Source organism: Schistosoma mansoni, chromosome 1, assembly GCF_000237925.1.
Source record: "Schistosoma mansoni strain Puerto Rico chromosome 1, complete genome".
Classification (NCBI taxonomy): Eukaryota; Metazoa; Platyhelminthes; class Trematoda; order Strigeidida; family Schistosomatidae; genus Schistosoma; species Schistosoma mansoni.
This window is the reverse complement of record NC_031495.1, coordinates 33,374,224-33,391,258: the sequence shown is the minus strand read 5'-3', so window position 1 is coordinate 33,391,258 and position 17,035 is coordinate 33,374,224. Positions and strand designations below refer to the sequence as shown.

General features: G+C 36.7%; 1 protein-coding gene across 1 annotated transcript in view; it reads left to right on the top strand.

The window, feature by feature from the left end:
• Smp_028050 (hypothetical protein) overlaps positions 1-14,189 on the top strand; it is a gene marked incomplete at both ends in the record, with an annotated part of 35,983 nt that extends 21,794 nt beyond the window's left edge. Inside the window, 8 exons of the mRNA XM_018794145.1 lie at positions 908-1,273; positions 2,551-2,642; positions 4,020-4,144; positions 4,444-4,908; positions 7,192-7,643; positions 12,949-13,182; positions 13,272-13,378; positions 14,006-14,189. Of these exons, the coding sequence (XP_018648587.1) occupies positions 908-1,273; positions 2,551-2,642; positions 4,020-4,144; positions 4,444-4,908; positions 7,192-7,643; positions 12,949-13,182; positions 13,272-13,378; positions 14,006-14,189 (2,025 nt within the window). The remainder of the gene's footprint in view (positions 1-907; positions 1,274-2,550; positions 2,643-4,019; positions 4,145-4,443; positions 4,909-7,191; positions 7,644-12,948; positions 13,183-13,271; positions 13,379-14,005) is intronic.
• Between the last annotated feature and the right edge of the window lie 2,846 nt (positions 14,190-17,035).

The following is a 17,035-nucleotide window of genomic DNA, read 5'->3' as shown; positions in this document are numbered from 1 at the left end:
TTCCGCAGTACTTGTTATTGCTTTACATAAGGGAACTAATTGGACCAGCAATATAGAGTTGTGGAGATCGTTGAACTTTATTGGTCTCACGAACCGATCTTGACTAGACAACCATTAAAAACTTGGAAACATTAGACGGTTCTTTTTTTCTAGTATAAAAACCCTCAACATTGGGTGTCCACGACACCAAAGCTGGGAATCGAACTCAGATACTTCTATTTTTTCACCCTCATGCCTAATCGCTAGACCATTGAGTTCGGGTCCAATAGTGTACAAGCTTAACTTCATTAAATCCGCATGACTGTTCTCCACTATCTTCAGTGGTTCCCTCCACACCCCCTGCACGGTTTAGCTGCCTTGATCACGGCTTCTCATTAGAACTGGAAATTTCCTCTCAAAGCTAGTCCTTAGTGGGTACATAATACTCATTTCTAATAATAACAGAATATCAACATATCACACTTAATATGAGTAACCTTATGATTATCGATAAAAAAATCATAGTTTCCCTATTTCAGTTCGTCAACCCTGCTCAGTAAAACTAATTTCTATTTGTAAATACACCAGTCTGATTATTTTAACATTTTATTATTAATAACTTTTGATGTGTAATTTAGTAGCTTATTTCGTAATCATTGGCATTGTAATAAGTCATTTGAAATATTAAAACGGAATGCTACTGTCTCGAAAAAGCACCAGTAAATTGTAGTTCATACTAAATTCGAACAAATGTTTGACATCTGCATGGCTTATTGCTGAAGTTGTGATTGAATATCGGAATAAAAAGTAGACAAGGGGAACTGCTTATAGATATCTCCCAACTAATTACCATTTATTCCCCTATATATTTTAGGTTACATAATAATTTTTTACAGAATTTTCGCATTTATATACATTCTTGTTTTAGGTAAGACTAATCGGTTATACAAATTCCAGTGAATTAGTTTATTCTTGCTGCTCAAAATTAAGTTCCAATGTTTATTGGACTGTTGCGTCTAAAATAGATCCCAGTTCTGAGTCAGTGGTTAAATATAATGAAGAATCTTATGAAACAAGTCTACGTTCTGCCAAATATGAACTTACTTCAAACGTATCTGGATGCTCTTTAGCAAGCATTAATATAAGTAATTTTGGATCTAGATCTGCTTGGGTCTGTGCTCGTGTTGAATGGGTTGATCGAAAGGCCGCCAGTCAAAATGAACATGAAGATACTTCTGAATGTGGTGTTATTATTGAACCTAAAGCTTTAGTTATTGGGTCGAAGCAATCTCAGGTTTATCCCGTTTTATTGTCATATAATTCCTTCTAAGAGTTGATTGTTTATCAAAAACTAATCATTTTTTGAAATGTCATTATTGTTACTTTCAATTTCTGTTTTCTAACTATGAAGTAAAGCAAACATTTTAATGGTAATTAGTAGGTCTCATGTATGTTCTATTTATCATCCTTAGCCCACTAGCTATTATGATGCATTCGTTAGGATAATGGATACAGATGCTTTATAAGAATTAAACCTTGAATTTGACAATTAACTGGTAGTTAGATTAGGTGATAGGTTATACTGTTCTCTCTGATTATTTGATCACACGACACGGTTCACATTGGTGTTATAGGAATCACAATTACTATATCCTTTCCTCAAGAAATCATTATATTCACAATTATTTCGGTGTTGCACAGCATCGTAGTAATTACTAATGTTTATCTAAAAGATTATGAAGTTCGCTTTTATGAGAAAAACTTCGTTTATCCAAGGTATTGGGCAGTTTTGAACAGTAAAACACCCATGATTCGCAGTTTGTAAACATACTGTATTAACCTGAATGGATTAGGAGTTCGCTAACTATAAACCCATTATACTTATAGAATATCTTTATTTCTACTATCCAGTTGAGCTTTTTAGGAAATTAAGAATCATACTTGAGGAAAATAGTTAACCTATTCTGTTTAAAACTCAAAGTGAAATGAAACATGTTTTAAAACCAAGATTTGTAAATAGTCTATTGATTACATAGATGAAAGGACGGTACTAACATTCTCGTTTAAAAAAAAGTCAATTACTTCATGTACTTATCAGCTGGGCTTTATGCAACACAATAAAAATTATATTCTGAAGGATCGAAATATTAATGCTTTCAAAATACGTACCTAATAAGTAAGTTTTTTAAAAGATGGTCGATCTCATTAAATTACAGTCCCGTTTTTCAAAACATTTTTATCATTCGAACAGTTAAGTAGAATAAATTTTAAAAGAATTTTCCATGTTACTGTTTATCATCGATTTAAATGTAAAAACGAAAGAATTGGAAACTATGTTTGGACTTTAAAAAGTTGAACACTGAGTACATTTAACAATAATTACGCTTTTTATTTTGCAGTTTGGTAAAAATAGATTTGCTCACAATAGTAGTATATGAGTAGATTTTTGTGAAAAACCTATTAAAAGTCGTATATATTTAGGTATTTCATTATTTTATAAATAGTGGGGCAGTTTGTCACAGATTTTGTTATTAAATCACTCAGTAATTAATTTGATTTTATTTTTTACAGAGCATTTTTATTACTTTAAAACATGATGTAAATGCTGTACGTATAGTATTTTACCATGGAGATGAAGTTGTCCGTTATCAGTTTCGACGATTGTAAGCATGATTTATTTAATTCAAAATGATACTTTTGATAATTGAATCATTTTTACTGCTGTTTCGTTTTAATTCCTTGGTTCTTTTTGACGTGTTATATTTTGCCTAGTTTTGTTAACAAGTAACCGCTCCATGAATGCAATCTTTTTTTCTCAAATTATGTTGCCCATACTTGGTTGTTTCTACTGATACTGACATAATGTTACTAATTTTACTATTCTCGGATTTGTCTTGACAATTTGATACCGCTGTGGTATTGGAATGTGACAACCTTAACTGATACAAGTATATGCCAGGTTCTGCATGGCATATGACTGCCAAACAGCTGTATTTTAAATCTTGTTGCGAAGTTTGTTTCTGATTTAATTAAGAATTAACGATATGACTGCATAAAAATTTCCTTCGTGGGCTAACTAGTTAAGTAAAATAACAGCTATCACACTCACTAATAACTTACTAAATCAAATAAGATCACACCCAAAGCTTTCCACCGTCTATGGATGAATGATTCATTCTTAGCATCTTCGTAAAGTGATAAGTGATGTGTTTCGAAGTATGCTTCGTATTCATGATAATTGCACTATATTACACAGATGCTGTTTTCCAATTTCTCACTACTTTAACAGCATTGAGTTTCTACAATAACTCTGACAGACATTTTTCTCCATAAATCGATAATGTATCATTTGAGACTTTATATTTGCAAAAACTCCTAATTCATCTTTTAACATTTATGTAAATCCTTTTTAAAGTCTCTGAGAATTAACTTGAATTCAGTTACAAACTGATGAACATTATGCCATTTGTACAAGACCAATATATATTGGTTTCGATTGTTTAGACTGTTAAATATTTGTGCTTCCAATTGTGTAGTCATACAGGGGTCTGAAGCTTTCATTAATTGCTAAGGCGATCACAGGATTTTTCAATTACAGTTCATAAATGTTTCGTTCCTACTGGTAACTCTAACCGTGATTAATTTTTTTAGTTCTAATATTTTACATAACCTCCCTCTACTTATTCTTTGTTACTAGTCTTAGTTCGCTAGTTTTCCATGTGCCTCAAGGTCATATTTTTGTTACTGTGTTTACTGAGTTATACCATCCCAATTTTTCTGTTCGAATATCAAGTTTTCCTGCATTCCTTCGTAAAGGTGGATTATTGTTATAGTGTAGTGTGCCAGTTGCCGTTCTATTGAGTGCTCCTAAGAACTAATTCATACTAGAGTATGCCTAATCATTCTGTAATTAGCAACTGCCGTATTCACGTAATGAATCTCAATCACAAGATGCAATAATAATATATTCAAAGTTTATCCACAGTTGTATGGAGTAAAGTCGACTGATAAAATTATTGATCTATTCACTTTTTCCCCAGGTGTGCTTGTTCTGAAGAGATCATTTCAAAATTGGGAAAACGATCTAGCCATAGCCGTAAAGATAATCGTTTACGATTATCAGAAATTTTGAAAGATTTTGAATATGAACAATCTATCCAAATTGGTAAGATTATCGTTGCACTTTTTGTATTTTGCAATCAGTATAATAAAAGAGGGTTTCTCAGTCAGTTAGCTATAAATAGTATAAAACTGATACAAAAATATAATCAAAAGTACCATATATTCCACACTTAGCACAGCAAGAGTTGATTCACAAGACGATCATCAGATAAGCCGTTTATCAGGCCTGCATTTATTGTGTAATTTTGTGTAACTGATGGAACTAACATTTTTTTAACATATTCGAATCTTCTGAAATGGTTCAATGAGAATTTAGTTAAAATGTTCTTATATTCTATGTAGTTGAACTGCCTCCGGCATCATTCAGTGATCTTCGACCACAGGACTGGCATCAAGCCTTTGCAGATCAAGTACATCATTGTGAACGTATGTTCCTGTACATTTATACTTCAAAACAAGACCGAAATTCCTGCACTCCTAATCAACCTAGCGTATATTTACCCAGTTCAGTATCGGAATCAGTGCTTGAGAATTCATTGGCTAGTGTTTTTGTACAACAAGATGCTTTTAAACGTCAAAATTCTCTTAATCCTATTCATCGTGAAAGTTCTGCAACATTTTTGTCAAAGCCAATATCGAGAAAGGGTAGTTTGCGTGAAACTTATCCGACAAATATTTTGACTCCTAATTTTTCAACTGGTGAAAGTTCCAAAGAAAAAATGTCACTCTTTCAAATGCCAAAATTAGAAATAAACCCCCCATATACTTTGGTGTTTCCACCATGTACTCCTAGTTGCTCAACAGAAGGTAAACTATCATTGCTTTTTATTTTTGTACATTTTTTATTAACGAGTTTTTGTCGAACTTTACTCAGTGGTATTTATACTCTCCTGAGCGTTTAGATTTATTTTGAATAGTAAAGCTTATAAACTTTCAATTCTAATTCCATGATACCTACTTAGTTTTGAAATAAACCTTTTACTTTGGAGCGAGTTCAGAATAAAGGAAGCTTGGTTGAGTTCTAACCTAAATATGCGGAAATAAAGGGAAATCTTATGAACATACAGCTATTCGCAGTGATTTTCAGTAATCTCTTAAGGTATAAAGGAATTTATTTTTTCATGAAAATATTCTAGATTTTGAGGGTTTATCGTATTTCAGTGTATTTCTTATTAGTTGCGGGAGGAGTCAAAGAGTATTATGATTGTTCGGTATAACTAACCTAATAGAATATTGCGGAAGTCAGTTGAGTTCCCTCACTGTCACAATATCTTTGGTAATTTACAGACAATACCAGAAAATCATTCTTAAGTCGCCTTTATTTTTTCTTATTACTGTTATGGGTTTCTTTCATAGTTTAAATATTGATTGCCTTCACACAAGCAATGCATAGATTTCTTAGTAGCATAATTATTTCTCATAAATTTTCATACCTTGTAACTTCCATTACTATGATCCATTGTTTTTCATCCGCTAATTCTTTGGTGTCAATACCCACTGGTTACCGCAACAACATTTGAAATATACCAACCTATGTGTTATTTCATTTACCATCATTCACTTAGCTACGTAAAAGCATTTTGTAGCTCACTGGTTTTAGGAACTCTGCTATAAACCACTGATTCAAATCATACTGTATACACATACGTTTGACAAAGAATTATTGTCTCATACAAATTATATTATTAGCAGCTTATGCACAGGAAAATACTGCTGCAAATTTTCAGCTAAAAAAATATTTGTCTGCTGATTGTATTCACGAAATATGCGAAATCTTTCTGGTCTTATACTAAACAGCATGGAATGCTAAAAATTCTATAAATTTATCACAATAAATTAAGTGTTTTCAAACAAATTCACATTTTGTCTTACCATTTGTTATAACGCTTGGATTTTCTTCGTCTTTACGAATGGGATGTTAATATGCCTAAGACGAATATCTACACTAGATTAACCAGTGTCTATTCTGCAGTACATCGACGCAACTTGCCTGACTAGGATGTAAATATATCTTCACACCAAAAACCGTCAACAAGCCGACACAATTCAATAATAATAAGGGTAAGAGAATATATAACTCATCTAACGCCTGTCAGACTATCTACAAGTCTGACTGAGCAAACAACCAATCATTATCCTCCTCGTCCTTATTTATTCTGATCATGGATCTTAAATTCTCACCTAACACATAAGCTGATTCAAGCTAACATTCTATATGAGTCATATCAGCATTAATAACTTTATTCTATTTTGTTTGACAATCCTAGATTCACATGCTTTAAACGATGCACTTTGCCCTTAACCTGAACATTTTTCTGATTATTAATTTGGATATGTAATTGTAGAACCTGAAGAGAATTTATCGAAAATATTTTTTGTTATTAGCTAAGTTTAACAAAATACGTGCTTAATGAAAACGCTTCGACTTCATCTAAGTCGAAATGTTTTACCGATTGGATGGATAAAATAATTACAACGATCGAAGTAATTTGCTTATTCATAGCATCTACTAATACTAAAAAAAAAAATAAATTTAACGGCATGATAATCTGTCTGTAAACTAAAGTGAAATCTAATTCAGTTTGAAATGGTTTGGATTATCTCTTTGAAATTTGACCAGTCTTAGTTGTTATATGGGCATTCTGTGCGGATCGCGTTGATACGACCATCATAGCACAAGCTGATATAGAATAGATGGAATGCGGCTTGCAGTGGAATACAGGATGCGCGTTAAGTCCTATTCGGGACTCGTCAGCTGGATGTGGCCATCTGAAATCAGTAGCTAACCAGGTTACGCTATGGCGTTTGAAGCAAATTGTACTGAGTTCAAAGCCCAGAGTGAACAACAACTCAAGGATGCAGTATATCTAGCTAACAGCTCATAGATAGGACAAAACGCACGTTTTGGATTCCACTCCTAGTCACATTCCATCAATTCCATAGCAACTTGTGGTAAAATCTTTTTCTCTATATTCAACGAATTGACTAAATACAACAAGCATATATATATATATATATATATATATATATATATATATATATAGTGATTTCATCGCTTTTTAATATCTGATCATTTTCCCCTACTTCTAGCCCAATTTTCTGTGAGCTTAAAACAAAGTTCACTTTGTGAAGATGAAACTTCATTATCATTATGGAAAGTGTTTTGGTCGGCAAATCCTGTAACTGACATACAACTGAAAAATATCACTTCCAATTCCTCATATTCACTAAGCAAACGGTCCACCATGGAACAAGGTATCTTTCAATTGTTACCTTCTAAATCGAATTCACTCAATCAACACAGCATTAATAATAAGTCAGTCAATAATGTTGGCATTTTATCAACTAATGCCAATGACACGGAATTTCGTTCATTTTTAATACCTTTTCATTTCAAGCCTACTTCATATTGTGAAAATATTTTAATTCAAGATTGGCATTTGGACTTTTGGCTAGAACCATGCATACAAAAACAATGTCATTTTATATCTAAATCCACTTTAAAAGATTCAGTCACACTTTTAGTCACTTTAGAAGGTTCGGTAAGATAAAAATTTGATTTTCCATATCATTATATATGTATATAGATGTTTGAAGTTCTTTCAATTCATATCCAACTACTCATTTGAATTTTTTTTATCTCGTAAGAAATGTGATGATTATTTAATGAGTGTTGTCATAAACCAAACTAAGTTAAATAATTATTAAGAAGCAGGAAGCACTGGGCAGCTGTCTTGTCCTAATGTATGAATCCTCAACAGCACACATCCACGAACGAGCCCACGGGAGATCTAATCTACGACCTTCTGTCTCGATCGCGAACAGTTAATCCTTAGACCGCTGAACCGAAATCGAATAATCTTCGTCTAACTTGGGTTGGTTCACTGTATCAATAGCATCCCATAATCTCAAACTCCTATTCTGATAATTTCATGGTTTTTTTACAAAACACATTGACTTTTTTATCTATCGAGTATATTTACTAATCATATTCATTACTCACTAAGTTGCAAGTAAGAATCACTGTATTTTGTTATCAGTCGCTTTATGGATTGGCTAATATATATTCAATAATCACTGTACATATGTGAATATAATTCAGATAGCATTACCTACAATGTCCATTATGGAATAAATGTGTGTAGTGTACTCGTCTAACACCTACTTTGTTTAAGTAATAATTATGGTTATGATCAAAGGAAATTAGAAATTGACTTGAAACCGTTTTTTTTCTAAATGTGGTGAAGTCCAGTTAGTTGGAAACACTGAATGGCATAACAATAAGGTTTTTTGTTGATGAAAACCCACCGTTGCTGAAATCTTGACATGGTGGTCCGGCTTGCCTATCCTAATGAACCAGTCGAGCTATACTAGCTGGAACAATCGTTCTTTAAGGTCCTACCATGCCAGACAGGTAGGTTGAAGAGCCGTAAGACGGAAAGCAACAAACCCAAGGTCCGAGGGTGAAGTCGTACTGCCAACTGTACAGAGCTGTGACGACAGTATGGTGTTTCCTTCGGACAACTGGCATAACAACGATGCTGCCTTCCCACAAGGAGGAGTGGGGTTAGAAAAGGTCGACCCTAAAAATGCACACCTCGCCTTATCCCATGGATATTTGTCTCTGGCGGTAGGGTCTCAACAAGTACGAAGCTAACACGAAAACTACTCATAAAAAGATCTTGTATGATCGACCTCAATTAGTTGTCCCTTGGACACTACAGTCACTCTCAGGTCATTAAGACCACTTCTAACTCAATTTCCCCTCCACTTATCACTAGAAGAACCCTTCCACGGTTTGGACAACCGGGAAGTGATAACTGCCCTCATACCTCCAACAGCACTCAAGATCACCGTATTTATAATCAATCTCCCTCTTCAGTTCCTATTATTCCTTCTACCTCGACCTTCTCCTCAAGTGTCACCATGTCCAACGATTCTAGAGCGCGAAATAATGTCCTAGGTCTACTGGAACTCCTCTCCAAACTACACATTGGAGCCTTCAACGTACGCACCCTATATCGAATCCGCTAGCAGGCCTCCTTTGCTAAAACCCTGGAATCTCGTACAATTGATGCATGCTGTCTTCGAAACACACATACAGGATCCTAGTGTGGTCATTCACTTGACCCCACCTCGCCAAAACGTAGAGCCAACGAAATATAACCTCCATGTATCTGGTGACCCGACGGCAAGTTCTCGTAAACTGGCGAGTGTGCGCATAGCACTAAGTATGGCTCCAGAGGTCATTAAAGATGGTTGTCTAATTTTAGCGATTAGGTTGACTAATATTTTAGTTAAAATCTGGGAGTTGGACGTAATCCCATCTGACTGGTCACAATCACTCATTGTTCCAATATATAAGAAGGGGTCGAAATCATCCTGTGATAACCATAGAGGAATTAGTTTGACTAACATAGCATCTAAATTACTTGCCTCAATAATTTTCGGGCGCCTAACAAAGACTCGTGAACTGCAAACACGAAGAAATCAGGTTGACTTCAGAACTGGTCGTGGCTGCATCGATCACGTATTCACTATTCGTCAGGTTTTAGAGCATAGGTATGCTTATCGGCGTCCGACAATGATAGTTTTTCTTGACTTGAAAGCAGCATTTGACTCTGTAGACAGAGAGGCTCTGTGGCAGTGTCTGTCATCGAAAGGTGTACCTGAGAAGTACATAAACCTTGTGAAGGCTCTTTACTCGAACACTACCAGTTGAGTGAGAGCTTATGGTGAACTGTCATCTGATTTTGAAACCTCAAGTGGTGTCCGACAAGACTATCCACTATCTCCATTGTTTGTTTACCTTCATTATAAACCTACTGCTGGAAATAACACTCTCGTCGACTGTATTTTCAGGAATTGATCTACCATGAAGTCTACTTATCGGCTTAGAATACACAGACGACATAGTCCTGTTTGGTGACAACGCTGATAAAATGCAAATTCATTTTGTATCACTGAGCAACAATGCCAGGATGTGTGGGATGTGTTTCTCCCCCCCTCTAAATGCAAGTTCTTGCTTCAGGAATGGCCTGCGTTAATACCTGAACTAAGGACAGAGAGTGAAGTAATCGAACGCGTCTACAACTTCACTTCCGTTGAGAGTCTGGTCAGCCCTAATGGGCTTTTGCCTGACGAAATTTCTGCACGGATTCAGGAAGCTCGTTTGGTTTTTGTCAACTTACGTCACGAGTATACTATGCGGCAGTTCGTTCTGTTCTACTTTATGGCTGCGAGACGTTGCCATTAAGAGTAGAAGATACTCGTAGGTTACTAGTATTTGATCACAGATGTCTTGGAAATATTGCTTTCATCTGTTGGGATCACCGGGTAAGTAATAGTGAAGTTAGACACATGGTATCAGGGAATGATGGTAAATCGGTTGATGAGGTTGTGAATCTTCATCGACTGAGGTGTTTGGTCCACATGTTATGTATGCCTGAACACTGATTACCACGACGCACGATGCTAACTAGTGTTGGGGACGGTTAGAAGAAAGTTAGGGGTGGCCAAACCAAAACATGGCATCAGTGCTTGAAGTCACTATTTTCTGGTGTGACCCATGTTGGTAGATGCAGAATACTTGGTTGGGGTCCATGTGACTATCGTAAATAGTGGTTGTGGAGACTCTGTGTGACATGGCTCAGAATCGATCACAATGGCGAGAGGTGTATACAGTCTTTGTCCGCCCTTGAACCATGAGATTAAAACTACTTTATACCTTTATTTCTACGAACTAATTTTTTCTTCCTGTATTATATCCTTATGTGCAATCTTTCTTCTATATATTACTGATACGTCTTGTAAGTTGAACGCTATATTCAGATCCTAAGCTATTCGGATAACCCCAGGGCTAGCACTACTCAGCGACTTGAAGACCAGAGAAAAGGCACAAAGTGTGCGGGAAGCACTTTATTACAGGGTTCATTTATGTACAGAAAATATAGGGATTTTATAGTAATTTAAGAGTCCTTGAGTTTTACTGAAAGTTCTAGAATACTGCTAAACATAGTAGCAGTGTATAAATCAGCCAATCAGGATCTCCACATGTGACTTTTCCATTTTCGTTATTTTAGTAACATAACTTCACATAACTTCTAATTAATCGCTGATTGGTTGAAATGCTCCTTGATGACCCCTGAGCTTGTCATGTCGCTTGCGAGAAAAATGCAGGGTCATCCCAACACCTCCCTTTTTTTTGAAGATTCGGGGTAGGTATCCAGACTGCATTTGCCGACTTCATCCTCCCCCACGAAACAATGTTGGGTCCCCAACTTTCGACATACTGACGTTGTTGCAGATTGAGTTTATGGGACGATCTAATAATTTCAACTTTTCTATCCAATCAAGCCCCAATAAGTCGAGTGATGGCCGTTCTGTCAAAAATATTACTCCCTTCTTTGTAAGCTCTTCGACTGTGATTTCACAGTGAACCTCACCAGCAATGTTTAGAATTCCCCCAGATGCGCCGTGTGCTGATTGATAAGTTGAATAAATTCTCGGCCTCCCAATTTTCTCCCACGTCCTCCTGCTTATAAGCGTTATATCGGAGGCTGTGTCTAGCTGTAAGCGGGCATTGTACCCGTTAATCTTGAGGGAAACATACTTTCTACGACTATGGGAGCCGATTCTGTTAGCAGCTACCGTCACTTTGGCTGTACGTGGCTTGAATCTTTTAGAATAAACTTTAGGTTGACAGCGTTTTCGAGATTTGCAATGACTTTCTTTGTGTCCTTTCCTGGAACACGTAGTACAACGATGACTTTTAAACGGACAAAACTTTTTGAAATGCCAACCTCTACATAACCAGCATGGAGATGATGGCTTACCGCTATCATTTCGATAATTCTGTGTGCTGGAACCTTGCACGACTTTTCTCTCAACAGCATTAACGTGGGGGAACTGGTTAGTGTTTTCTACCATCGAGTTGTCGTGCTTCAAATTCACTAACCTTTGACATTCACTAGTCACTTCCTGCAGGGTCATGTTGGGACAATGTTCAAGTTTGCTTAGGATTCTTGTTCGGATGTCAGCATCCTCAGGTGAACGCAGGCTACAGACAAATACTAAGCATTTAAATTGGTCTTCAGACATGGACGATAATTTGAACCTCTCACATTCTCGGTTCACAATACCTGCATGTTTCACCCAGTCATCTCCTGATTCTTTCGTTATCTTCAAGCACTGGTAACGGATATTAAATAGAGACGACTGTTCTCCAAAGATTTGAGACAGGGTTTGAATTGTTTCATCAAAACTAAAGTCTCGTGGGTTCTTCGGAAGAATAAAGTTACTATAGCGTTCATGTTCTGTTGTCCCAAGCTTTCTTAGAAGTATTCTGACTTTCGAAGCGTCATCGAGTCTGCAGAGATCAATACGGAACAAATCTTCATACTTCTTAAACCAAGAGTTAAAAGTGACACCTGCTGCACCATCAAAATTAAATTCATGGATTGCATTAATAACTAAATCAGTATGGGATTGTTGTTGTGCTGATGAGTTGTGGCAACTTGGACAGATGCATAAATGTGCCTGGTCCTACGTTGTAGCTGACTGACTTGTTAATGAGACCACAATCTGCTCTCAGTGGTATCTTTAAAGATTCACTTGTGTTCAATGCACGTCTGTTGTGTTTTCATGTTCTTCACTTGTACTTTTGTGTTTGAGAAGTTGTACCCTTTAACTGCATCTCATACTTCTAGTTCCAGTGTAACAATTCATGGAATCCTCTTTAATTGCTCTTTCGTAATTATACGTTTTACCTGATACTAGTTTAATGGTTGATTTTTCGTTACACGCATTTTTCCTATTTTTTTAAAATTTCCCAAACATTTTTTATAGTGTCAAGAACAAGCAACATTTAAAGAATCTCCACTCACGCACCTACAATGTACTGGCAATTACAAGTCAAAATACCCTCCTCCGAAATCTCACTGTTTTAATGATCGTACCTCGTTGATGATTGTTGAAAACACTTCGAAAACTGTTCATATTGGTCCGATTGATGTGATTGGGCTACCAGTTTCTTTTGACACTATAGACTCCAATTCTTCAATAACAGCTCGTTCTCACAATGTAAGTTCGTCGAATAAAGTACACACCCGTGTATCCTGCTCAATATTTGGTCTTTCATCATACAAATCACTCTTATTTTATGCTTTTAGATTATGTTGATCAATCGAATGAAGACAACTGAAGCATTCGTCAGATTGAAACTTCCAAGCCCACCATTCTACGTTATTGAGCCCAAAGAAATGGGGTTTCGTATACCGTAAGCTCGTGTCCAATAATCCTATTTAATTCCCTGCTTGGGACAGCTATCTTTTTTTATTTATTAGGAAGTAAGATATACATCCATAGTTACATTTATTTTTTCAGACTGTCATTCAATCATGACTTAATTAGTAAGATAATTTTTCTAGTTTCTAGGTAGAAAATTAGTTTTATGACTGTTCTAGTATTACTTTTTCTACTACACGAATATTTCGTAAAACTAGTTCTGTGACTAGGTTGTTTTACTATGAGTAAGTGATGTTAACATGCCAAGTATTCTTGAATTGGTTTCATTATGATAATAAATACAGTGAATATTCTCCCCATATCTTTTAAATGTTTTTCACACTAGTCAGTCTTAGGTTAATCTACTGTGGTAAAATTGAATATTGGTTTTTTACAAAACTTTCTCAAATTGTTTGTCTATCTCAGTTTCTCAAAGACATAATTGAACCAGAATACTTTATAAATCATACAAATCCCAATAAACACTTAGCAATCCAGTGATAAATTTTAAGTTTCTGTTCCTGAAATATTGATGCTTAATAACGTGAATTTACTGTTTTTATTAATTCACTTTTGAATATACACAATTGATAATTTGTTTTACCATTTTGAACACTAGACCTCGTTCTCGTGTACGAATAGTGCTTAACTTTCGACCGTATACACTAGGAAAATCAAGTTCCGTTCTGGGAATTAGTGTTGAATATCACAAACAAGAAAATTTATCTGTGGAAAAACCCAATTTTAATGTCAAACCAACTATCGATTCTTTTCAAGTTCACTTATTCGGTACAATGAATTAACTTCAAATCTTTTTTATTCCTTGTCTTTTACAACTGTATGTTTTTACTGGTGATTTTAATATATATTTAATATTCATACACATAGTTCCCTTCACAATCTTGAAGCGAGCAAAAACAAAGACTTGACCAGAATAATATGAATTCATTTTATTTCGTTTGGTTGTCGTCATCTGCGTACCACCTCTGATATTTAAAAATCATACTAACAAAATGCGTTTAAATTACTCACATGAAAGAGTTCATTTGGGAGTTACTTTGAAGTCACAGTATAGTGCAGCAAAGGCGTAAATAAATTTTACAGACTGAATAAAATATTGTAAGCATTTACTTTATATAAAAGAAAATTCCACAACACTGATAGTAACAAAGGTCCAGAGAGCTAGAAACAAGTGCTTGCATAAGGAGTAAACGCTGATAACTTGTTTAACAAGTATAAAATGATAAAAGCCCAGTTGATTAAAATAGAATTAATAATTTAGAAGACAGTCGAAATAAAAAGACGTAGTGACGTAACCAATTTGTAGATAATTTGTACTTTATTTCTGCCATATGAATAGCTGCCCTCTCCCTTTATCCTGCATTATATTGAAAAGGTAATTAAGATCAAAGGATTATCTTGGCGTTTATTATGACACCTGCATGCATGTTCATAATGAGCTATTGTACAATCTAACGCCATGGTTACATAGTTTTACACCAGCTACGGTGTATGCGATACACTGCCAGCTGTTTTTAGTACCAAGATACACAAAAAGCACTTGGCCTCAACTCATGCTTATATATATAATCTGTGGAATAATTCTACATTTATTGCATTAGACGACACCCGATACCTAGGTTTGAATGGAAAGTTAAATTTTGATTAGTCCACGTGGAAAATGGTCTTCCGAAGAGTTTACGATAACTTCCTTGTACTTGACATTTAGGTAGCCGAAAAATGTTTGCATAACACACACAAATAAGATGAAATGACGATTTTTACTGAAAATACTATTCACACTCCGCATAAAAGTCAAACAATTCACATTATTATTTACCACGTCACTTACTCTCTTTTATTCCCAACTTGTGTATCCTTACTTCTCAACTGATGCAGCAGCTCGCCCATGGTAGAAACTCTTTTCTATCTAAACGATCTCCAGTCACTGTCTGGTTGAAAGTGAATGCTTCCACCGATTACGAATACTGAAGCAGTCTTTCTTAAAACCACGTACGCCATTCAAGCTGGCTTCCTTCAACGTTCGCACACTAATGCAGATCGGATAACAGATGGGGCTGGCCATATCTTTAGAAAGTCTTAATGTTGATGTTTGTTGTCTATCCGAGACCCGTATTCAAGACTCTAGTGAAGTACTACAAATTCGCTCTCTATCTGTCGCTTCGAAAAGCTTGTTTCACGTGCGCTTATTCGGGGACTCTGTGGCATCTTCGTCCGGTCTTGCTGGCGTTGGTGTTGCACTAAGCGCTAGAGCTGAGGCAGCACTAATCGATTGGATCCCCATTAACAGTCGGTTATGTGCTGTTAGATTAGAAAGTTCCATCAAAGTGAGAAGAAATCGGCGTGAGAAACGATGTCTTTTCGTCATCTCCGCCTATGCCCCGACAGATTGCAGCCCGGATGCGATCAAAGATGAGTTCTACCACCAGTTAACAGTTCTTCTCCAGAAAGCGCGTTCGACAGATATTGTAGTATTAGCCGGAGACTTGAATGCACATGTCGGACGTCTAGGCACAGAAGAGAGTTGTTTAGGTGGCCGATGTGGACTTGTTGGTCGCAGGACTGATAACGGAGACCGTTTGCTGCAACTGTGCACAGACCACAACCCGTTTCTGGCTAGCACTAACTTCCGGCACAGTCATCGCCGATGTGCCACCTGGCGTCCTCCCTCTGCATCTCAAGCCTGGACTCAGTTTGATCACATCACGATCAGCTACCGCTGGGGTGGTTGTGTACAAGACTGCCACTCCTTTTGGAGTACTTATCTGGAGTCTGATCATGCCCTGGTCTGCGCCAATCTCACCTTACTTTTCAGTGGCCGAAGGATTGACCGCCAACGACGGATCGATGTTAGTAAACTGGCTGCAACTTCTGTTGCAAGTAAGTATCGAACAGAGCTAGCTTCTAGGCTAGCTACCATCCCACCGAAATGTAAAGATGAGCATTGGTTGCATCTTCATGACGCCATGAAAATGGAGAGTTAAACCGCTTGCGGTTTCGCGAAACGTCCCGCTTATAAGCACTGGGTTTCTTCTGGCTCCTAACAACTGATGGAAGGCCCGTCGGTCTACTCCAGGTGACTGTGAGTTTGACTACAAACGAAGGCTGTTGCGAAATGAAATTGGACGAAGGTTGCGTAAGAACCGAGAAGCCTGGTGGTCGGAGCGTGCTAATGAGATGGAAGCAGCAGCTGCATCTGGTAACTGCCGGAGGCTCTTCCAACTCATCCAAGCCACTGGCAGCAAGACGTCTGGTGTGAGTGAAACAATCTGTGAGGATAGCGGGACGCCAATCACTAATATCTATTGACGTCTTTGTCGATGAGCGGAATTCTTTGAAGGGCAGTTCAACTGGCCTGCTGCTCCAGCAACATCGACCAGATTTTCCTGCCTTCCATGACCTGTGACGACTGATCCACTAAATGAAGCGGAAGTCCGCAAGTAACTCCAACTCCTGAAACTCTACGAATCACCGGGCCTAGACGATTTACCTCCGGCTCTTTTTAAAGATGGTGGTGACTGAGTTGTTTACAAAGGTCTGGGAGCTAGAAAGTGTTCCAACGTCATGAAATGAGTCGATAGTTGTCACTATCTTTAAAAAAGGGTTCACGTCGTCCCTGTAACAACTA